This window comes from Chanos chanos, chromosome 3 (assembly GCF_902362185.1).
Source record: "Chanos chanos chromosome 3, fChaCha1.1, whole genome shotgun sequence".
NCBI lineage: Eukaryota > Metazoa > Chordata > Actinopteri > Gonorynchiformes > Chanidae > Chanos > Chanos chanos.
This window is the reverse complement of record NC_044497.1, coordinates 34,758,331-34,775,000: the sequence shown is the minus strand read 5'-3', so window position 1 is coordinate 34,775,000 and position 16,670 is coordinate 34,758,331. Positions and strand designations below refer to the sequence as shown.

At 40.6% G+C, this 16,670-nt stretch overlaps 1 protein-coding gene across 1 annotated transcript in view; it reads left to right on the top strand.

The window, feature by feature from the left end:
* Positions 1-7,993, top strand: part of arhgap46b (Rho GTPase activating protein 46b) — a 54,441-nt gene extending 46,448 nt beyond the window's left edge. The window contains exons 6-10 of the mRNA XM_030769649.1: positions 655-728; positions 1,650-1,849; positions 3,394-3,485; positions 4,087-4,256; positions 4,734-7,993. Of these exons, the coding sequence (XP_030625509.1) occupies positions 655-728; positions 1,650-1,849; positions 3,394-3,485; positions 4,087-4,256; positions 4,734-4,928 (731 nt within the window). The 3' untranslated portion in view covers positions 4,929-7,993. The remainder of the gene's footprint in view (positions 1-654; positions 729-1,649; positions 1,850-3,393; positions 3,486-4,086; positions 4,257-4,733) is intronic.
* The last annotated feature ends 8,677 nt before the right edge of the window (positions 7,994-16,670 follow it).

Genomic DNA, 16,670 nt, shown 5'->3' with positions numbered 1-16,670 from the left:
ATAGTTTCACAGTGTTTCAATTGTAGTAGCTTTGATACAAAGAATAAAAGTAGCTTTGTTATAGTTTTGTTCTTAAGAATTAAAATGTTTGTGCTCAAGGAATTATAAAGGAACTTTCTGGAATCCCCCTCTTTGAATCTGAGAAAGCTGTGTGGTCATAGAATGTGTGTTTGATCAAAGGCCAGAAACATGATCCGCAGTTTGGGTTTCTCTGTCGTTTGTGTGTGTGTGTGTGTCCTCGACATCAGCTGAACCATTCTAAAACATCCTGAGAACTCTAACTCATTTAAAACACATACACATGCATAAATATACACCCTGTCTCATACAACTACTTTTTCATACACACACACACACACACACACACACACACACACAGAGTCCATAGTTAATGAGTGAATTTATACTTTTCTAAACACATACTTATGTTTAAATCCATGAGAAAAGAATTTGTGCACTGCGGACTTTGATTCTAGTCATAAGACCCTACTTCACCACTGCCAAACTCTTCCTAACCCTTTCGAAACCCTCAGGCTGGTGTAAACAACAACAGTAGTTCTTATTATACTGTTTATGCTCATTTACCAATCAGTCCCAGTTTATTTGCTCAGCAACTGGTCACTTACCATTGTAAATCATACCCATCTTTTACAGGTCTCCCAATCAGCACTTATGCAAAATACTGCTATAGGAAGCTCCAAAAGGTGGCTGTTACCGGAGGCAAGAAGGTAAGGGTGACAAAAAGTTACCACAAAGAGAAAAAGCAGAAGCTGCATCTGTTTAGAGGCTAAATAGCCACCACAGTGTGCCATTATCTGAAATCTACTGATTAGGTAGATTTGGTGTGTTTGGATTAACTCCCTTTTGCATCTTGTATCAGTCAAGTCAGCATGGCAACGGACGCATACATCTCTTCCATCAGTGGGACTGGAGCCACAGAGTCATTGTGCGTTTGCCACTGTCTGTGAAGCATTCTGGGATTGTTCACATGTGTTAGCAATCATAGCAGAGGGTCCTTTAGGAACCCTTAGAGAAAAGAGAGAGAGAGAGAGAGACGGATCCGGCAGCCCAGTTTAAGGTTGCGGAGTTTAAAACGACTCCCTCCTCTGCTGTACAAGTAAAAACAACCCCCCCCCCCCCCCCCCCCCCACGTTTGCCTCATATCTGCGGGGGATAGTTAGCGCGGTTACGACAGTGGAAGCGAGTTTTCCCCTCAGCCAGTCCTCTCCAGATCCACCCTATAATCAGACATCCCACCCCTGTCTCCATAGCCAGCCTACATCACTTTTACTGGGGGCCTATTTTTATCAACACTCCACTTAGCTGCACACTAGTTAAAGCTTCGGTGGTCTACACTGTCCGTTGAGGGTACTGTCAGAGAAAAAGAGGTGGTTAGATTGTAGCAGCAAAGTTTACCATTAGAGCTGTGATTTTTACATTAAATCACCAATCTATGATCAAGATGAGTGCTGACCCACAGCAAGTTCGTACAAATGTAATAGGAGTGAGCAACAGCTCAAGAGCACAGGGTTACCCCTGGATGCTGTTGCTATGTAAATCCAATAACATACTTGACTCAACTGAAAATGGCCTTGCCTTGTCTACACTGCTTGTTTAACTTATCACCCCCCTTCTTTACTCCCGTTCAGGGTCTGAGGAAGCCAACGCTGGAGGAGATCGATCACAGTCGGAATGCTATCATCACGCCCTCGCTTTTCGGCAGTGCTCTCGAAGAAATTATGGAACGACAGAGCGAGCTTTTTCCTAACCGGAAGCTTCCGTGGGTGCAGGTGCAGCTTTCCCAGTATGTTCTGGCCCTAGGTGGTGCACAGACAGAAGGCATCTTCAGGTGAGAGAGGGGAAACACAAAGAGTGACTGAGAGAGAAGTTTGTAGATTTTCTGCAGAAACTAAGAAATTCTCAAAAAAAAAAAAAAAAGACTTTTGTAACTTGCAAAGTCAGTGAGGTAAGATTCAGAAGGGCTGTGGTAAATAGGAATGTGTACATGTACGTGTGTATGTGTGTGTGTGTGTGTGTGTGTGTGTGTAAGGATTGAAATTAAAACAGGAAAATTTCTCAGTCCCATATCTCACCTCTCACCCTGTCATTGGTTAAAATGAGTAGAGAGGAGGCGGGTTAAGTTCATGTTTTGTTTGCCTCACATGTCTGGTATCACTAATCACCTGAATAAACACATGGCTTCACCAACACAGACACAGACTAAAATAATTCTCCTCCAAATACACCATCAAATCTACATCCAGGTGTTTTTCCTCTTTCTCTGTGAACAGTCTCATATCAAATGAGTCTACACACATGTACGCACACACACGCACACGCATGCATACCTTATGAAGTCTGGATTTCAGTTCAGTGTATATACTAAAGAGTAACTGGGCCTTACCAGGGGTGTTTGTTCAAATAAGCAGTGATCTCTTGGGCTTAAATAAAATCATAATAAAATCATCAAAGGTGTAAATCACTAGGGCACTACCATAAGACCAGCTGACAGTGATGAATAAATGGGAGAGTAAGAAAGTTTCTCAGAGTTTTTCCCTCATAGAGAAAGAACTGTAAAGCACTGACTAATTCATTCCTGTTTATGTCAGACTCTTTATACAATAGAAGGGTTTACCCCTTTCTCTTTGGTTCTGTTAGTGTGTATGTCTCTGTTTTTGTTTCTAAGTATGTGTTTGGTAAAGACCAGTGCAGAGATGGTACTGATAAGAGCACAGGAGAGCTTTTTTTAGTTAATTATAATTTTTTTTTCAACATCTCTCTGTGTTACTGAGGCAGTGGACAGGATGTCCGTCACTAACACTTTATTTTCTCAACTCTGACTCAGAAAGGAGGATATCTCCTGTTTCTGTTATGCTCCTATTATTCAACTTTATTGTTTTTTAGAGCAAGGGAGTCGTGATGTGTCAGAGTTTCCATTCTGTTATTTAAGGATCTCTTATCCCCAGTATATGACAAACATGTATGTGTGTGTGTGTGTGTGTGTGTGTGTGTTTGTGTGTGTGTGTGTATGTGTGTGCATATGTGCATATATGTGTGTTAGATAAAAATGTAGCATGTGCTTTTTCAGTCACGCTCACAGAGGTTGCTTTTCTGTAAATGTAGTCTTTGTCTTTTGCAAGTCAAGCTCAGGCAAGTCATTCAATTAGTTGCTACTGATGCATGTGTAAACTGAACTAGCTCCACCTTGTGGTCAACCAGCAATTTTAATAAAACAACATTGTTTTCCAGGCTACTGTTGACTGCTGTAGAGTTAATTATTATACAGACACAAATAGCCCACAGTGGCGCATGGAAGAGATAAAGATGGTGATTGCCAGAGATATAACCCCTTCATGGCATTGTATTAACTGGCATCTGTGCCCCATACTGCAGGGTGCCAGGTGACATTGATGAGGTTAACGCCCTCAAACTGCAGGTGGACCAGTGGAATATTCCAGAAAACCTCTCTGATCCAAATGTTCCAGGTAAGAGCATTATCAGTCTTTTTTTGTTATTTCTAAAACCCCTTTTCATATTTCCATATGTGTGTGTGTGTGTGTGTGTGTGTGTCTCATATCTCAGCCTGTGATCCCCAGACCTGTCTAAAATAACAAATAATCACTGTCTGGCTTTTATTTATTTGTTTGTTTTGGCTCTGGTAAAAGAAAATATTTTTGGCCTCTCCTGTGCTCTCTCTCTCTCTCTCTCTCTCTCTCTCTTTGTCTCTCTGTCTGTCTATCTCTCTCTTCTCCCCTGTCTCTCTCTTTGTCTCTCTGTCTGTCTATCTCTCTCTTCTCCCCTGTCTCTCTCTTTGTCTCTCTGTCTGTCTTTCTCTCTCTTCTCCCCTGTCTCTCTCTTTGTCTCTCTGTCTGTCTCTCTCTCTCTTCTCCCCTGTCTCTCTCTTTGTCTCTCTGTCTGTCTCTCTCTCTCTTCTCCCCTGTCTCTCTCTTTGTCTCTCTGTCTGTCTCTCTCTCTCTTCTCCCCTGTCTCTCTCTTTGTCTCTCTGTCTGTCTCTCTCTCTCTTCTCCCCTGTCTCTCTCTTTGTCTCTCTGTCTGTCTTTCTCTCTCTTCTCCCCTGTCTCTCAGCGTCTTTGCTGAAGCTGTGGTATAGAGAGCTGGAGGAGCCGGTCATTCCTCAGAACTTCTATAAGCAGTGCATTAGCCACTACGAGGATCCAGAGGCAGCCATCAACGTAGTCCAGTCTCTGCCAGAGCTCAACAGACTGGTCCTCTACTATTTCATCCACTTCTTACAGGTGCCGCTCACACACAAACACATTCACAGAATATGTGTGTGACACACTCTCACAGACATACAAACAGCTTCCATACAACATTCAAACAACAGTATGTTTATTTTCTCACAGTAAACACACACATTTTAGTCAAACACTTGGAACATGAGCATGGGCGCATACCCAGAGTTCAGACCAGCGGAGGTTCATTTCCTAATGAAGCTTATGCTCTCTCTCTCTCTCACTCTGAGAGGTCACTCTGGGTCTCAATGTGTACACAGAACACAAACCTAATGATCATGCTTCGAATAGTTTCCAACTGGGTCATAATGACTCTCTCTGTGACTATTACAGAACCATAATTAAACCACTCAGCTTAGGAACTAACATACACCACCCTCTCTCTTTCCCTGTTTTCTCACTCTGTCTCTCCCTCCCCTCCCTTTCGTACCTCGCCCATTTTCACCTCTTTTCTGCTCTCTTTTCTGTCTGCTCTAGGTTTTTGCTCAGCCAGTGAACGTGAGTAAGACCAAAATGGACGTGAATAACTTGGCAATGGTGATGGCTCCAAACTGTCTCCGCTGTCAGTCCGATGACCCACGAATCATATTTGAAAACACACGCAAGGAGATGTCTTTCCTCCGTATGCTCATCGTTCATCTGGACACCAGCTTCATCAAAGACATCATCTGAATCCTCGGCCTTAACTTTTAACCCTTCCTATACCATTTGGCATAATTATCTCAACAGTTATTGTCTTCTCTCTCGCTCTGTATCTCTCTCTCTCTCTCTCTCTCTCCCTTTTCGCATTGTTTCACAGCTCAGGACTTCAGTTCTTTCACCTACTGATATCTATGTGACTAAAGTGAATGGCAGGACAGAGATATATGGGATACATGGAACCCTAAATGAGAACAAGTTCAATGTTCAGCTTCAGTGAATACACTGACTTAAGTTCTCAGTGCAGATGTTACCTCTTGGGGGATACTGCAGAGTTCTCTCCTTCAATTACTACTGCTCACTAGTCCTGTGACAACCTCCATTTTACATTTTCAACACCCCATAACCTGAACTTTCAGCTCTGACCCCTAATGTTTGTGCCAGAAGATAGAGAAGCCCCCTGACCGCCAAAAACAGGTCACTGAGTTTCTGACTTCTGTTCTCTGGCTGAACCCATGTGAGAGAGGAGGACTTTCAAAGGCCAACTGTGTACGTGCATTCTCCATTCTCGGGAGAAACTCGTGAGAAATCCAGAAAAAAAAAACAGTCAATTTTTTTGGGGACATCCAGGAGAGAATTTGGAGCTATTCTGGAGATTTGTGGAGAAATTTGGAGAAACTGTTGAGTAACTGCTGACGAAACAGGCGTGACTTCCAGTACACTCACAACAGCTCAGAGTACTGATCTGCACCAAAACAAGAGCAGGGAAGTGAGTGATAAAAACAGGACTGAAAAGCAAAGAGGAAGGAGAACATAATCTGTGTTTCTGTTTTTTGCTTATAAACAGAAAAAAACTAATCTTATTGTTAACCAGCATATGCAGACAATGATCCTAAAAATATTCTTATTTAATTTGGAATGGGTGTTTTTATCTTTTATTTTGTTTTTATTTAACAGCTTTAATGTCTAAGCTAAAATGTGGGATGAGAAAGAAGAGGATTCAAATGTTTTTATCTGTCTACAAGACTCCAGAGCAACTTCAGCTAGCTCTTTAGTTGTCTGGTTAAAATTATAAGTATTTTTATCACAAAGGAATGACCTAGAAATGGATGCAAAGTGGAGCCATGAGCGAAGACAGGTCTCCGTGTGTGTTGGTGAGAGAGAGAGAGAGAGTCCAGATAGAGCCTAATAACCATGAAAAGGCACCAGTGCCTAATTTCACTCCTCTGAGCTATTTATATGGGAGAGCCCTCATTCTTCCTCCAACGAGTTAGATTGTAACTTTGTTTTTGAATGCTCAGCTGTTTGATTGGAGCTCATTACAGGAGAATCATTCTAAAACAGGTGGACAAGGGCAGGGTTGTACTTATAACCACACCAAATGACTGGAACGTAGCAAGATGAATCACGCTAACTCTACTCACTGAAGTAGAGCAATCATACCTTTGGAGAAGCGAGTGATGGCTGCTAATTTTAGCTGTCAGCAGGCAGGTCAGGGGAGAGGAATCTGGGGAGAGCCCTTCCGAACCCTCCATCAAACGACACTGTTATGGATAGAGCACGTTAGCCGAAAGAGAGGCTAGCCATTAGTCAAAAGGAGCATCTGTGTTAGTGTGTAATGGAAGCCAATGAGTCTCTTACATGGAGTGGTTATTTTAAGAAGTTATTCTCTAACAAGGATTTTCCTGTTCCCCCAAAACACTGTGTGTCCATGGAGAGAAAGAGAGGGGAGAGGGATTTGAATTCATTTTTCAGCCTTGTGGTTAAAGGCATTTGGGCTCTGTTGATATATTTAGCTCTGTCTGTGGTTTAGCATTTGGGGTTCAGTAGCCCCAAATGGGCTCTGAGCTGGAGCTGGTGTGTGTGTGTGTGTGAGAGAGAGAAAGTGTTTGTGCATGTGAGAATGTGCACATGTGTATGTGAATGTTCACGCACGCTTAACGTTCACTACGTGTTTTCATGGATCCCCCTGTTAGCTCTGTGGCCCCCAAAATGAGAGAGTAGAGTAATCCAAAAATGGGCCTTGCAAGATTAGCTGCCTGTTAACTGCTTTCCTGCTCCACCAATCTTTCCACAGACGTTTTGTGATTCCTACTTTTTGAATTAGCATGTAACCGCAGTTTGAAACAGTCTCCTGTATGCACATGTTCAGACAAACCTTGGCCAAGTTCGGTTCTGCTCGACTGGGCTGGGCTGGGTGGGGAATATGTGTGGTGCCAGCATTAGGTTACTATGAGAAAAACGCTGACCTGGATAATAAACTGTCTTGGCTAGTTTCCATTGTTGCTGGTTTCCTTCTAGTGTTACTCAGCGGCTGGCCATTAATTTTTGTTTTGAGAACTCCGGCTTCATACACCTGATGCAACTAATCATAGCTGGTGAATGGCAGAAAAGGGGAAAGTTCATGCGAGTACAACTGTGACGGCAGCCATGGGAGGGAAGGAATATTGTCTCTGTTAGGGATGTGTTTTCTTTCCGCTCTCTCTCTCTCTGTCTTTCGCTCTCTCGCCATCTCAACACACTGTAAATGAGTTAATTGTCAAACCAGTTCCTTGGCAGGAATTTGCTCGTAATCTTCCTGCGACTTCTTTGCTCACTGCCTGACTCCACGGATACATTAAGATCATGACAAGGTTCCTGTGTATAATTGTGCTCCAGCTGAAACAGCTGTGAGGATTTGAGGTTTGTTGCTCAGACAAACGTGCTCTTTCGCTCAAGGTCAGATGGTTAGTTTAATACAGTTAATGGTCTGAATGGTACAGTCAATCACAGGGGTGAGACCTAAAGTTCTTTAGAGTTGTTCTGAAAGTTGTACATATGATCACATATGAATAACTACACTCCCTTCTCAATGACAGAGAAAAATAAGTTTGTTTTTTCATTTTTGTGTATAATTTGATTTCTGACAATATTTTTATGTCCACTCAATTTCTCCTGTTTCATCTGATTTCTGATTCTGAGCAGACAGAGACACGTAGTAAACTCAGATTTCTCCTGGAGAATGTAGCTCAAAGTGCTTTACAAAAGATGACAAATTATTGTATACATAATAGCAATGTAAGTTTTGAAAAGCTGTATAGTGTAACAAGCACTCTGCATTTTTATTCCTCTGTGGGTCTTTGGGTGCATCATAATCTGTTTTACACAGTGAACACTGTTCAGACAGTTTGTTAAAAGCAGTTGTGTTCCTTTTTGTCTTCTCCTGATTTGCACTTACCCCAACTATCACATATCCCATTCACTACGTCATCTTTCCCAAACTTTTCTGTATGGGGAATAATGTTTCCATACTAGGAAATACTCTCTGGTTGTAAATGTTCTTCTGGGTTTGTTTTTGTTTGTTTGTTTGTTTTTGTTTTGTCTTTGTCATGTGGCGCGTGTGGGTGTGTACGGAAAAATAATAGTTCAAGTGATAAGAATGATACTGCGTGACGTACATTTGAATTTGCATAGTTTCATAAAGACTCAAGAAATGATTAAAGTTTGTAAATATGAACAACTGTACAAAAAACACTGCCTTGTTTCGCTCTCTCTCTCGCTCTCTCTCTCTCTATCCATCACATGGTGTTTCATTATGACCATATGGTCTTCCCATCTATCTTGTGCTATGTAAGAGCTCGTGTCAGAGAGGCGAAGCAATGTCCCCACCCGTTTATCTTTGGGAACTGCATACCCCTGTGTAATAAATACACCCTGCTTCACTGCAGCCAAATCAATCACAGCACACTTATTCCACACAAGCTAATCTCCCATCAGGGATTACCCAAGGACCAGTACATTCTGGGAGGTCTTAGTTTAAGAGGTTCTCATTTAACAGGCACAAACAAAAGTGCTTATAAGATTATCACGGCAGAGCGAAACAAAATGTCACCTGTTTTTTTTCAGAAATAAATCCATTATTACAGCATTGACAGTTGTTACAACTGGGAGAAAGGTTGCACACTTTGAACTAATGTAGTATAGTTAAGTGAAGTCCAGTCATAAGCAACCTTCTAGACTGACATCTAGAGTGCATAATAATTTTTTGGTCCATAATTTGTCTCCAGTGCATTGTAACCATGGAAGAAAAGAAGGACAAAAAAAAAAAGTTTGCTCAATACATGTTTCTCATTTTGTTTCTTTGTTGTTTTTTATCCATACTCGATTTTTCATCTCATAGCTTGTCTCAGTATGTTTCCCTCATGGTGTGGAAGTCTCTCCATGCGTATAACAGGATTTAGAGGTGGGGAATTCGGATCAGCTGTCAGTGTCCCAGAAGGTATAGCAGGGACCCCTGTGTACCCGCTACCCCTTTCAGCCTGACTGCTATATACAGAAACTTTTTGTCTGCGATAGGGAGCAAAAAGTGCTTATTTTGTCTTGATAAAAGATTGACTATAGTCCTGATCAAAAATTTTAGATTGATTTTTAGATCAATCATTTCATTTATGTCCGAATATTGATTCTGGTTACCAGTATTAAAATGCAAAAAATTATGGTGAGTTGCTTTTTATATTAGCCTATATGGAGGTGATCCTCCAATTTCTATGATATTTTTCTTTAGCTGAGGTCCTGGCAACAGGAGCATTCTCACTCCTCTGAGAGTGAACCTAGATGAGCTGGAATATGGCATGCTTTCTCAAATGGCAATCCACTGCCATCTTGTGGTTGCAAATTTAATTATATTATGTATAAACCAGATAGCATAGCCTCATGTTATTTTTAAACACACTCAAAGACCTAAGTAGCAAATCATTACAATAGAAAAATGAACCAACATACCGTTACTCATGCAAGACATCTGACATTAGATTCTGTTTAGGGGTTTTTTTTGTTTGTTTTGTTTTAGAGATCATAATAGTTCATAATACGTTGCTCTCTATACACACAGTCTAACATTGTTCAGATACTTAAAACAAATTTTATTTGCATATTCTCCCAGGGAAAGCAACTTAAAACACAAAGATGTAGCATTAATGCACATATAATAACAATGTAAAATAAAGCCAGTGGAAAACATGCACGTTTTAACTAGAGCCCGACCTATACAGGATTTTTAAGACCGATAACAATTTCGATATTTGAGGATATTCTTTTTTTTTTTCCAGTAACCCATAAACATAAACAAAGATTTACCCTAACATTTCTTATGTGTAGTTATTTAATAGTCCTCACCAAAATAAGACAATGAGACATAATGCAGTTTAAAAATAAACTTGTTTTGTTGCCATAAATGGTACTTTAAATAAAGGTACAACAAAATATATTAAAGTTTTGATAAATAAAAGTCAAATGTACAAAAAACAAAAAAGTAATACATGTATATACATATATATATATATATATATATATATATATATATATATATATATATATATATACGCTGCTGTTGAATGCATCTACTACTACAAGACTGTCTGCAAACGGGGACTTGCGACTTTGGGATTTCACTCTACACATTTGAAAGAGAAGCTATATAACTTTGTTTGGCTACCAAGCCCTGTTAGATACTTGTTCAGCTCGCGTTTATTTACGTGTCCCCTCTGGTTAAATCATTTCCAATGCACCGACAGACATCCGAGTCGCAGATATATTTACCATTGCTTCATTTAGGCAGAATAAGACAAACGCTGTAGTTGAACCGTGCATTAACGTTTACGGTCTTCCACTGATAAACATGACATTAGCTAGCTTTGTGGGTAACCTCATTTAGCAATGGATAACGTTATAAACTGCTGTAAGCGATGTTGCCAGAAAATTTTTAGAAGTGCACTTAAACAGCGCGTTTGTTCTAGCGAGTAAAAAAACATGACGAAGGAGAAATGATAGGACCATTGTTTGTTTACTCGCTAGAACTGCCGCACTGTTCAATAAATGAACCTAAAATCAAGTTTGTCGACAGCTTAGCCTACACCACTCAAATACCCTAACATTGAACATAATTTTGATGTTTGACTGACGGTATGGGCTTTCACATTACTGCAGCAAAACCAGGCATGGCTGACATGAATGTTGTCAAGCTTATTTGGGCTAAGAGGAGAAGTGATGGGGGATGTTTATTATTATTTGACTAACGTATTTCACGTGACAATTATCAGCTTACCATGAACACAGATGATCTCCGTCGTGGGGCTACTGTGCTGGACTCTGCTTGGGTCAGCCGATTGTTTTCATTTGTTGCTTTCGCACTTGTGTTGCCAACAATGGAGTTGTAGTGTACCCTCTAGAGGACAAACTACGCAAGGACAACATTCACAACATCCGTCTCTCCGTTTCTTTTCTAATTGTCATTTATCGGCCGTTATAAACGCCCATACCGATATATCGGCAAGTAGCTCCTATCGGCCGATAATATCGGCACGCCGATATATCGGTCGGGCTCTAGTTTTAACTCTCTTTGCACACAGCAGCAACAGCAGCAACAACAATAATAACTTACAAATGGAACAGAGTTGGATTAGGGACGCAGATGTCAAGGACAGCTACAAGTACCTCTGAACATGGCAACATCAGGAGAGCCTGTCAGAAGATTTCAAGAAGACAGTCACAAGCACCTACAAACATAGACTGAAGCAAATCCTGAAGACCAAGCAAAATGGATGGAACAAGATCCAAGCCATTAACAGCTATACCCTCCCAGTAATAAGCTATACTGCAGGAATCATCTGTTGGGTCATGGAGGGGTTGCAGAGACTGGACAGAATGACAAGGAAACTGATAACCATGCATGGAGCTCTCCATCCCAAGGCAGACATCCACTGTCTCTACATGACCCTGGTCTGAGGAGGAAGAGGCTTCTGAAACATCGAAACAGTCATCAGAGCAGAGGAACTCAGTTTGACTGAAAACATGTGGTTCCCCAAGCAAGATCGGGGAGCAGTCGTCCAGGCAATCCACCTAACAGGAGTGCACAAGATCTTTTCTGGAGAAAGGATCAAATGGAAGACACCGTCAGGACTTTTAGAGATAAGATCCTGCAATGCCAGTTCTGATGCCAAGTAGAGGAACAAATGACTGTTGAGGGGGTAAACAGATGGGTTAGGGAGGTTAGTCTCAAGGCATAAACACAAGCTCTCATCACTGTAGCACAGAACCAGGCACTAAACACCAAATGCCATAAAGCAAGAATACTGAAGGTCACCAATGACCCAAAGCGAAGACCGTGCAAGGAACAGGATGAGACAATCACCCGTTTACCGACTGGATGTCAGAAGATCACATCTAGTGCTTGAAGAGGCACAACAACATTGCAGCTCTAGCGCATAGGACCATCTGTGAGCACTAACAAGTCTAAGTGCATTGGAATCCATGGCTGCATAAACCTGAACCAGTGACAGAGGATGACAGGGTAAAAAGTCTGTGGGGCATGGAAAACAGAAGCAACAGGAGGATCCCTGCAATGTGGCTGGACATCATGGTGATTGACAAGGATACCAGAAGAGCAGTGATCACTAGGACCTGCGACTTGAAGTACAAAAGATCTGGAATGTGAAGTCTGAAGTCACCCCCGTAATGATAATAAAACAACAACAACATTATTAATAATAATAATAATAATAATAATAATAATAAATATAGCTGTAAGCAGTGATTATGGGGTCCAAGCAGATCAGGTATACAGAGCAAAGAGGTCAAAAGTTAAGACCTACTAAAGCTGCACGTTCTTCACTTTGTACTGTTGCGCCATCATCGGGACAAATGGAACAATGTTCATATGAATGGCTATGAGACACATCCTACACAATCCTGCAAAGTTTGATGACATGTCATAGTAAAGCTAGTTTAAGGGCTGCTGAAAGTCGATTGGCTGAGGGCCGGCATCTGTTTTTAGCTATGACCTTGATCATGTAGACTTTATTTCAGCTTCTGACAAACACAGAGTATACAAAATTTGAGGTTCATCAGTCAATTTGTTTAGAAATTAGGACTATTTCTACAGCACCACCTATCAATGGATTTACACCAAATTTTATAGGCTTAAGTCTCACGTCCTATATATGTCATATCTCAAGTTTTATGATGGTCGGACATTGCGTTCAGGAATTAGACCTCATTCTATCAATAGAGACCACACCCAAAAATTCATTGGCTTACTGCAGCCAAGTTTTTTAACATAGCAACTTTCTTTCTGGGACATTTAAAGATAGTGGTCTGAAGAAGTTGTGTACCAAATGTCGTGCAAATTGGCCAAACTGTCTAGATAGATTTTGAGGTTTTTCACAAAATTCAAAATGGCAGAAATCCAATATGGCACATCATTTTGGCCCAAGAGGCTTTTTTGTTCCTCTTGAGGAGAGGCATCTAACAGAACTAGTTACATGTCTCCAGGACAAACAGGTCAAAAGTTATGACCTGTTAAATCTGTACATATTTGACATTGCTCTACCATGCCACCATTGGGACAAATGGAGAAATTTTCATACAGATTTCTCTTTGACCATCATAAACAATCCTGCAAAGTTTCATGATGATAGGTCATAATTAAATCAGTGTAAGGGCTGCTGAAATTTGATTTGTTGATGGCGGCCATCTTTTTTGAACTATCAGCTTGCCCTTGTAGCCATTATCAGGACTTTTGACCATGACACAGCATGCAAAACTTGAACTTGATCAGGCAAGTGGTTTAGGAGTTATAACCATTTGTTTGTTGTAGCGCCACCTATTGATGAACTTACACCAAATTTGTAGGCTTAAGCCTCATGACCTATAGATGGAAATTCACAACTGCTGTGATGATTGGACATTTCATTCAGGAGTTACACCTCACTATATCAATTGAGGTCACATGCACAAAATTCATTTGATAAATGTGGCCACATTTTCTAATGTAGCAACTGTCTTTACACCTGGTTTAAAGATATTGGTCTGAAGATGCTGTATACCAAATTTCATGCAAATCAGACATATTGTCTAGGAGATTTTAAAGGTTTTACAAAAAATATAAAAATGGCCAAAAATCCAGTATGGCGCATCATTTTGGTCCAATTAGCTTTTTTGTTCATATGAAGCCAGGGAATCTGTTAAAACAGAATTTTGACTCTAGGCCAAAGGGTTTGAGTAGTGTGACCATAAGTCCTCTTTTTCCTGAACATGTCCTGTTTTTTGGACCTAAAAAATGCGTCCAGCCGGGATTTCTAAATCGCCAAAAATGTCTGGGATTTTGTTTTCCACAGTCGCCATTCATTGTGTGTGTATTTGCATTGCTTTGACCTTTTTCTTTAGGTCCCGCCCTCTCACACGCCACCAATGGATGGTCATGTACACTATCATGCCATAAACATTGGTTAAACCGTATCTCATTCATCACCATTAACACCGCAGCAACCGCCAAGAGACCTTAAAAGCCATAATGCCACTAAAACTTAAATGGAAAGAAATAAGGCCATCTTGCCACTGTTATTATGCTAGCAGTTATTTGTCTTATCAAAGACTAGCTTGCTATGTATTGCAGCAGATAAGTACAGATGCAGTTTCACATTGCATTGTCAAGCATCAGCCTTACATGCGCAACGACAGGACCCAAAAGTGACGTACTCTTAAAGTTCCCCGCAAGTTAGGAGAGGAATGCATCACCCCCCCCCCCATCCTCTTTTTTTGAAAACTAAAATATGGTCCCTAGTTCAATTAGTTACAGCCCAAAACGTGTTTTGGCTTGCTATAGCGCCACCATGTGACCAATCACGGTGATTTTTCTATCCTGAGTAGTGGGTGACCATAGGAACAGCTGTCATGTCTGGTTGCTCTAACATGTACAGTTTTTGCTTTGCAAACACTTTAGAGTGGAAAAATATAAAAATCGGAACAATCACAGTAGTGTTCCAGCAGCTTCACTGTTTGGACCCCTAATAATTCAAATCCTTGATTATGAAAGCACATAAGAATAACAAAATAACAGAGTGTGAAGCGCTCCTGATTGAAAAACAAGCAACCAGATATTATATCATCAGTAACAATGTCAGTAATATAATCCAAAAATCTGACCAGATGCCCTTGTTTTATATTAGGGGCAGTGCCGAATTACCGTTATCTGGTAGCCTGCCAATGAAGTCCACTTATAAAGGTAGTCTGGTTAAAAATTTCTTTTTTTCGTCCTCATGAGCAAATGTGCGAGACATTGCACAAAAAATGTGTATCAATTAACTTGTATTGGTTGTATTGGTGTTTAAAGACTTTTAGAGTGAACACTATCAGGGGTGGAAGTAACAAAAATTAACTGATTAAAAATGGAAGGTGATGAAAATGCATGTGAATTGAAAAATAGAGTGGTAAAAATGGATGCAAAATGCAAAACAGAGTGATAAATTATTAAGTGATTTGATTCATTTAAAGCCGATATGATAAAAACACAAACCACGCCAACTGACGAACTGATCGAGTTTTTGGCTCTCAATTTGAAGGGAGCTGAGGACGTCATGCCACTGCTCAGAAGTTGAAATTAAGGCAGCAAGTTCAGTGGGCGTGGTTTGTGACTGACATTTTGGGCGGAAGTAACAGAAATTACTTGCTGTAAATGGTAAATGGAAGTAACAAAAATTGCTTGCTTTAAACGATAAATGTCAGTCGAGTTTATCAAATGAACTGACAACTTATCACTCTATTTTTCAGCTCACATGCATTTTTACCCCTCTATTTTTCCATTTACATGCATTTTCATCACCTCCATTTTTATCAGTTAATTTTTGTTACTTCCACCCTTGAGGCTACTTTCCCTAAATGATAAATGGCAATTTTGTGTTGTGAATAATGAATGATGAATGAAAATGATGAAACATGGCTCTGTTTTCATCATATCACGACTGTTTCAATCAAATCGGTTTCAAATGAATTAAATCACTTGATAATTTATCACTGTTTTTCATTTCACATCCATTTTTACCGCTCTGTTTTTCAGTTCAAATGCATTTTCATCACTTCCATTCTTATCAGTTATTTTTTGTTACTTCCACCCTTGTTAGAACACACCACAGCATTGGTTTACAGTGATTTTTTCATCTCAAATGTGCTCGATACTGCCCCCGTATGGTGCCGTTGAAGGCCCCCAAGGTAAAACCGAATAGACTTCCGCATAGAGCCCAGTGTGCCGTTATCGAAATGAGATTTACAGGCACCTCTATCCAGCCCCTGTTTAACAATAGTCGCATAAAATGCCTTCACGGTCCCTTGAGGACGTTTTGAATGGCCATATAAATCTGTCGGTAAATACAGAAATATTCAGTCACTGGCACTACAGTACTTTCATACAATAGAATGTTGTGACAGCCAAGAACACATCCTAAACGTATCTCTGGACGAAATGTACTGAAGGCCAGAAACGAATGTTTCACGTTAATAGTCACACCGGCCGTTTTAATTGTTATGCAGCAGCTATTGATTGAGTTCTGTCCGATAACACTGTGGACGATGGATAAAATTAAATTCTGTGCGGTCAGTATAGATTAGTCGAACCCATGTCTATTTTCTCATTAATCGAGAATGCGGTTTGCACCGCAATTATTTGTGGCACAGGAACAAAACAGGAAAAAAAAAATAATCAAGTTTATTTTTATAAATGAGATGCTTGGAATCTAATAAGAGAACTGAAGGGATTTTTAAGAATTTTGGGCACCATTGACTTGTGGTATTGCCGTCTATGAGTACCAGTTGTACAATATCTTAAACATTCAGGAACAACCGATACCTTCCGAGATGGAAAGCAAGGGGGCGCTTATCCAAGGTCTGCGCGTGCGCATTCGTGCTCCACCCCGTCACACCGGCCTTGCTCCCTCTCTCCTAGCCGGAGAAAACAAACTGCGTGGA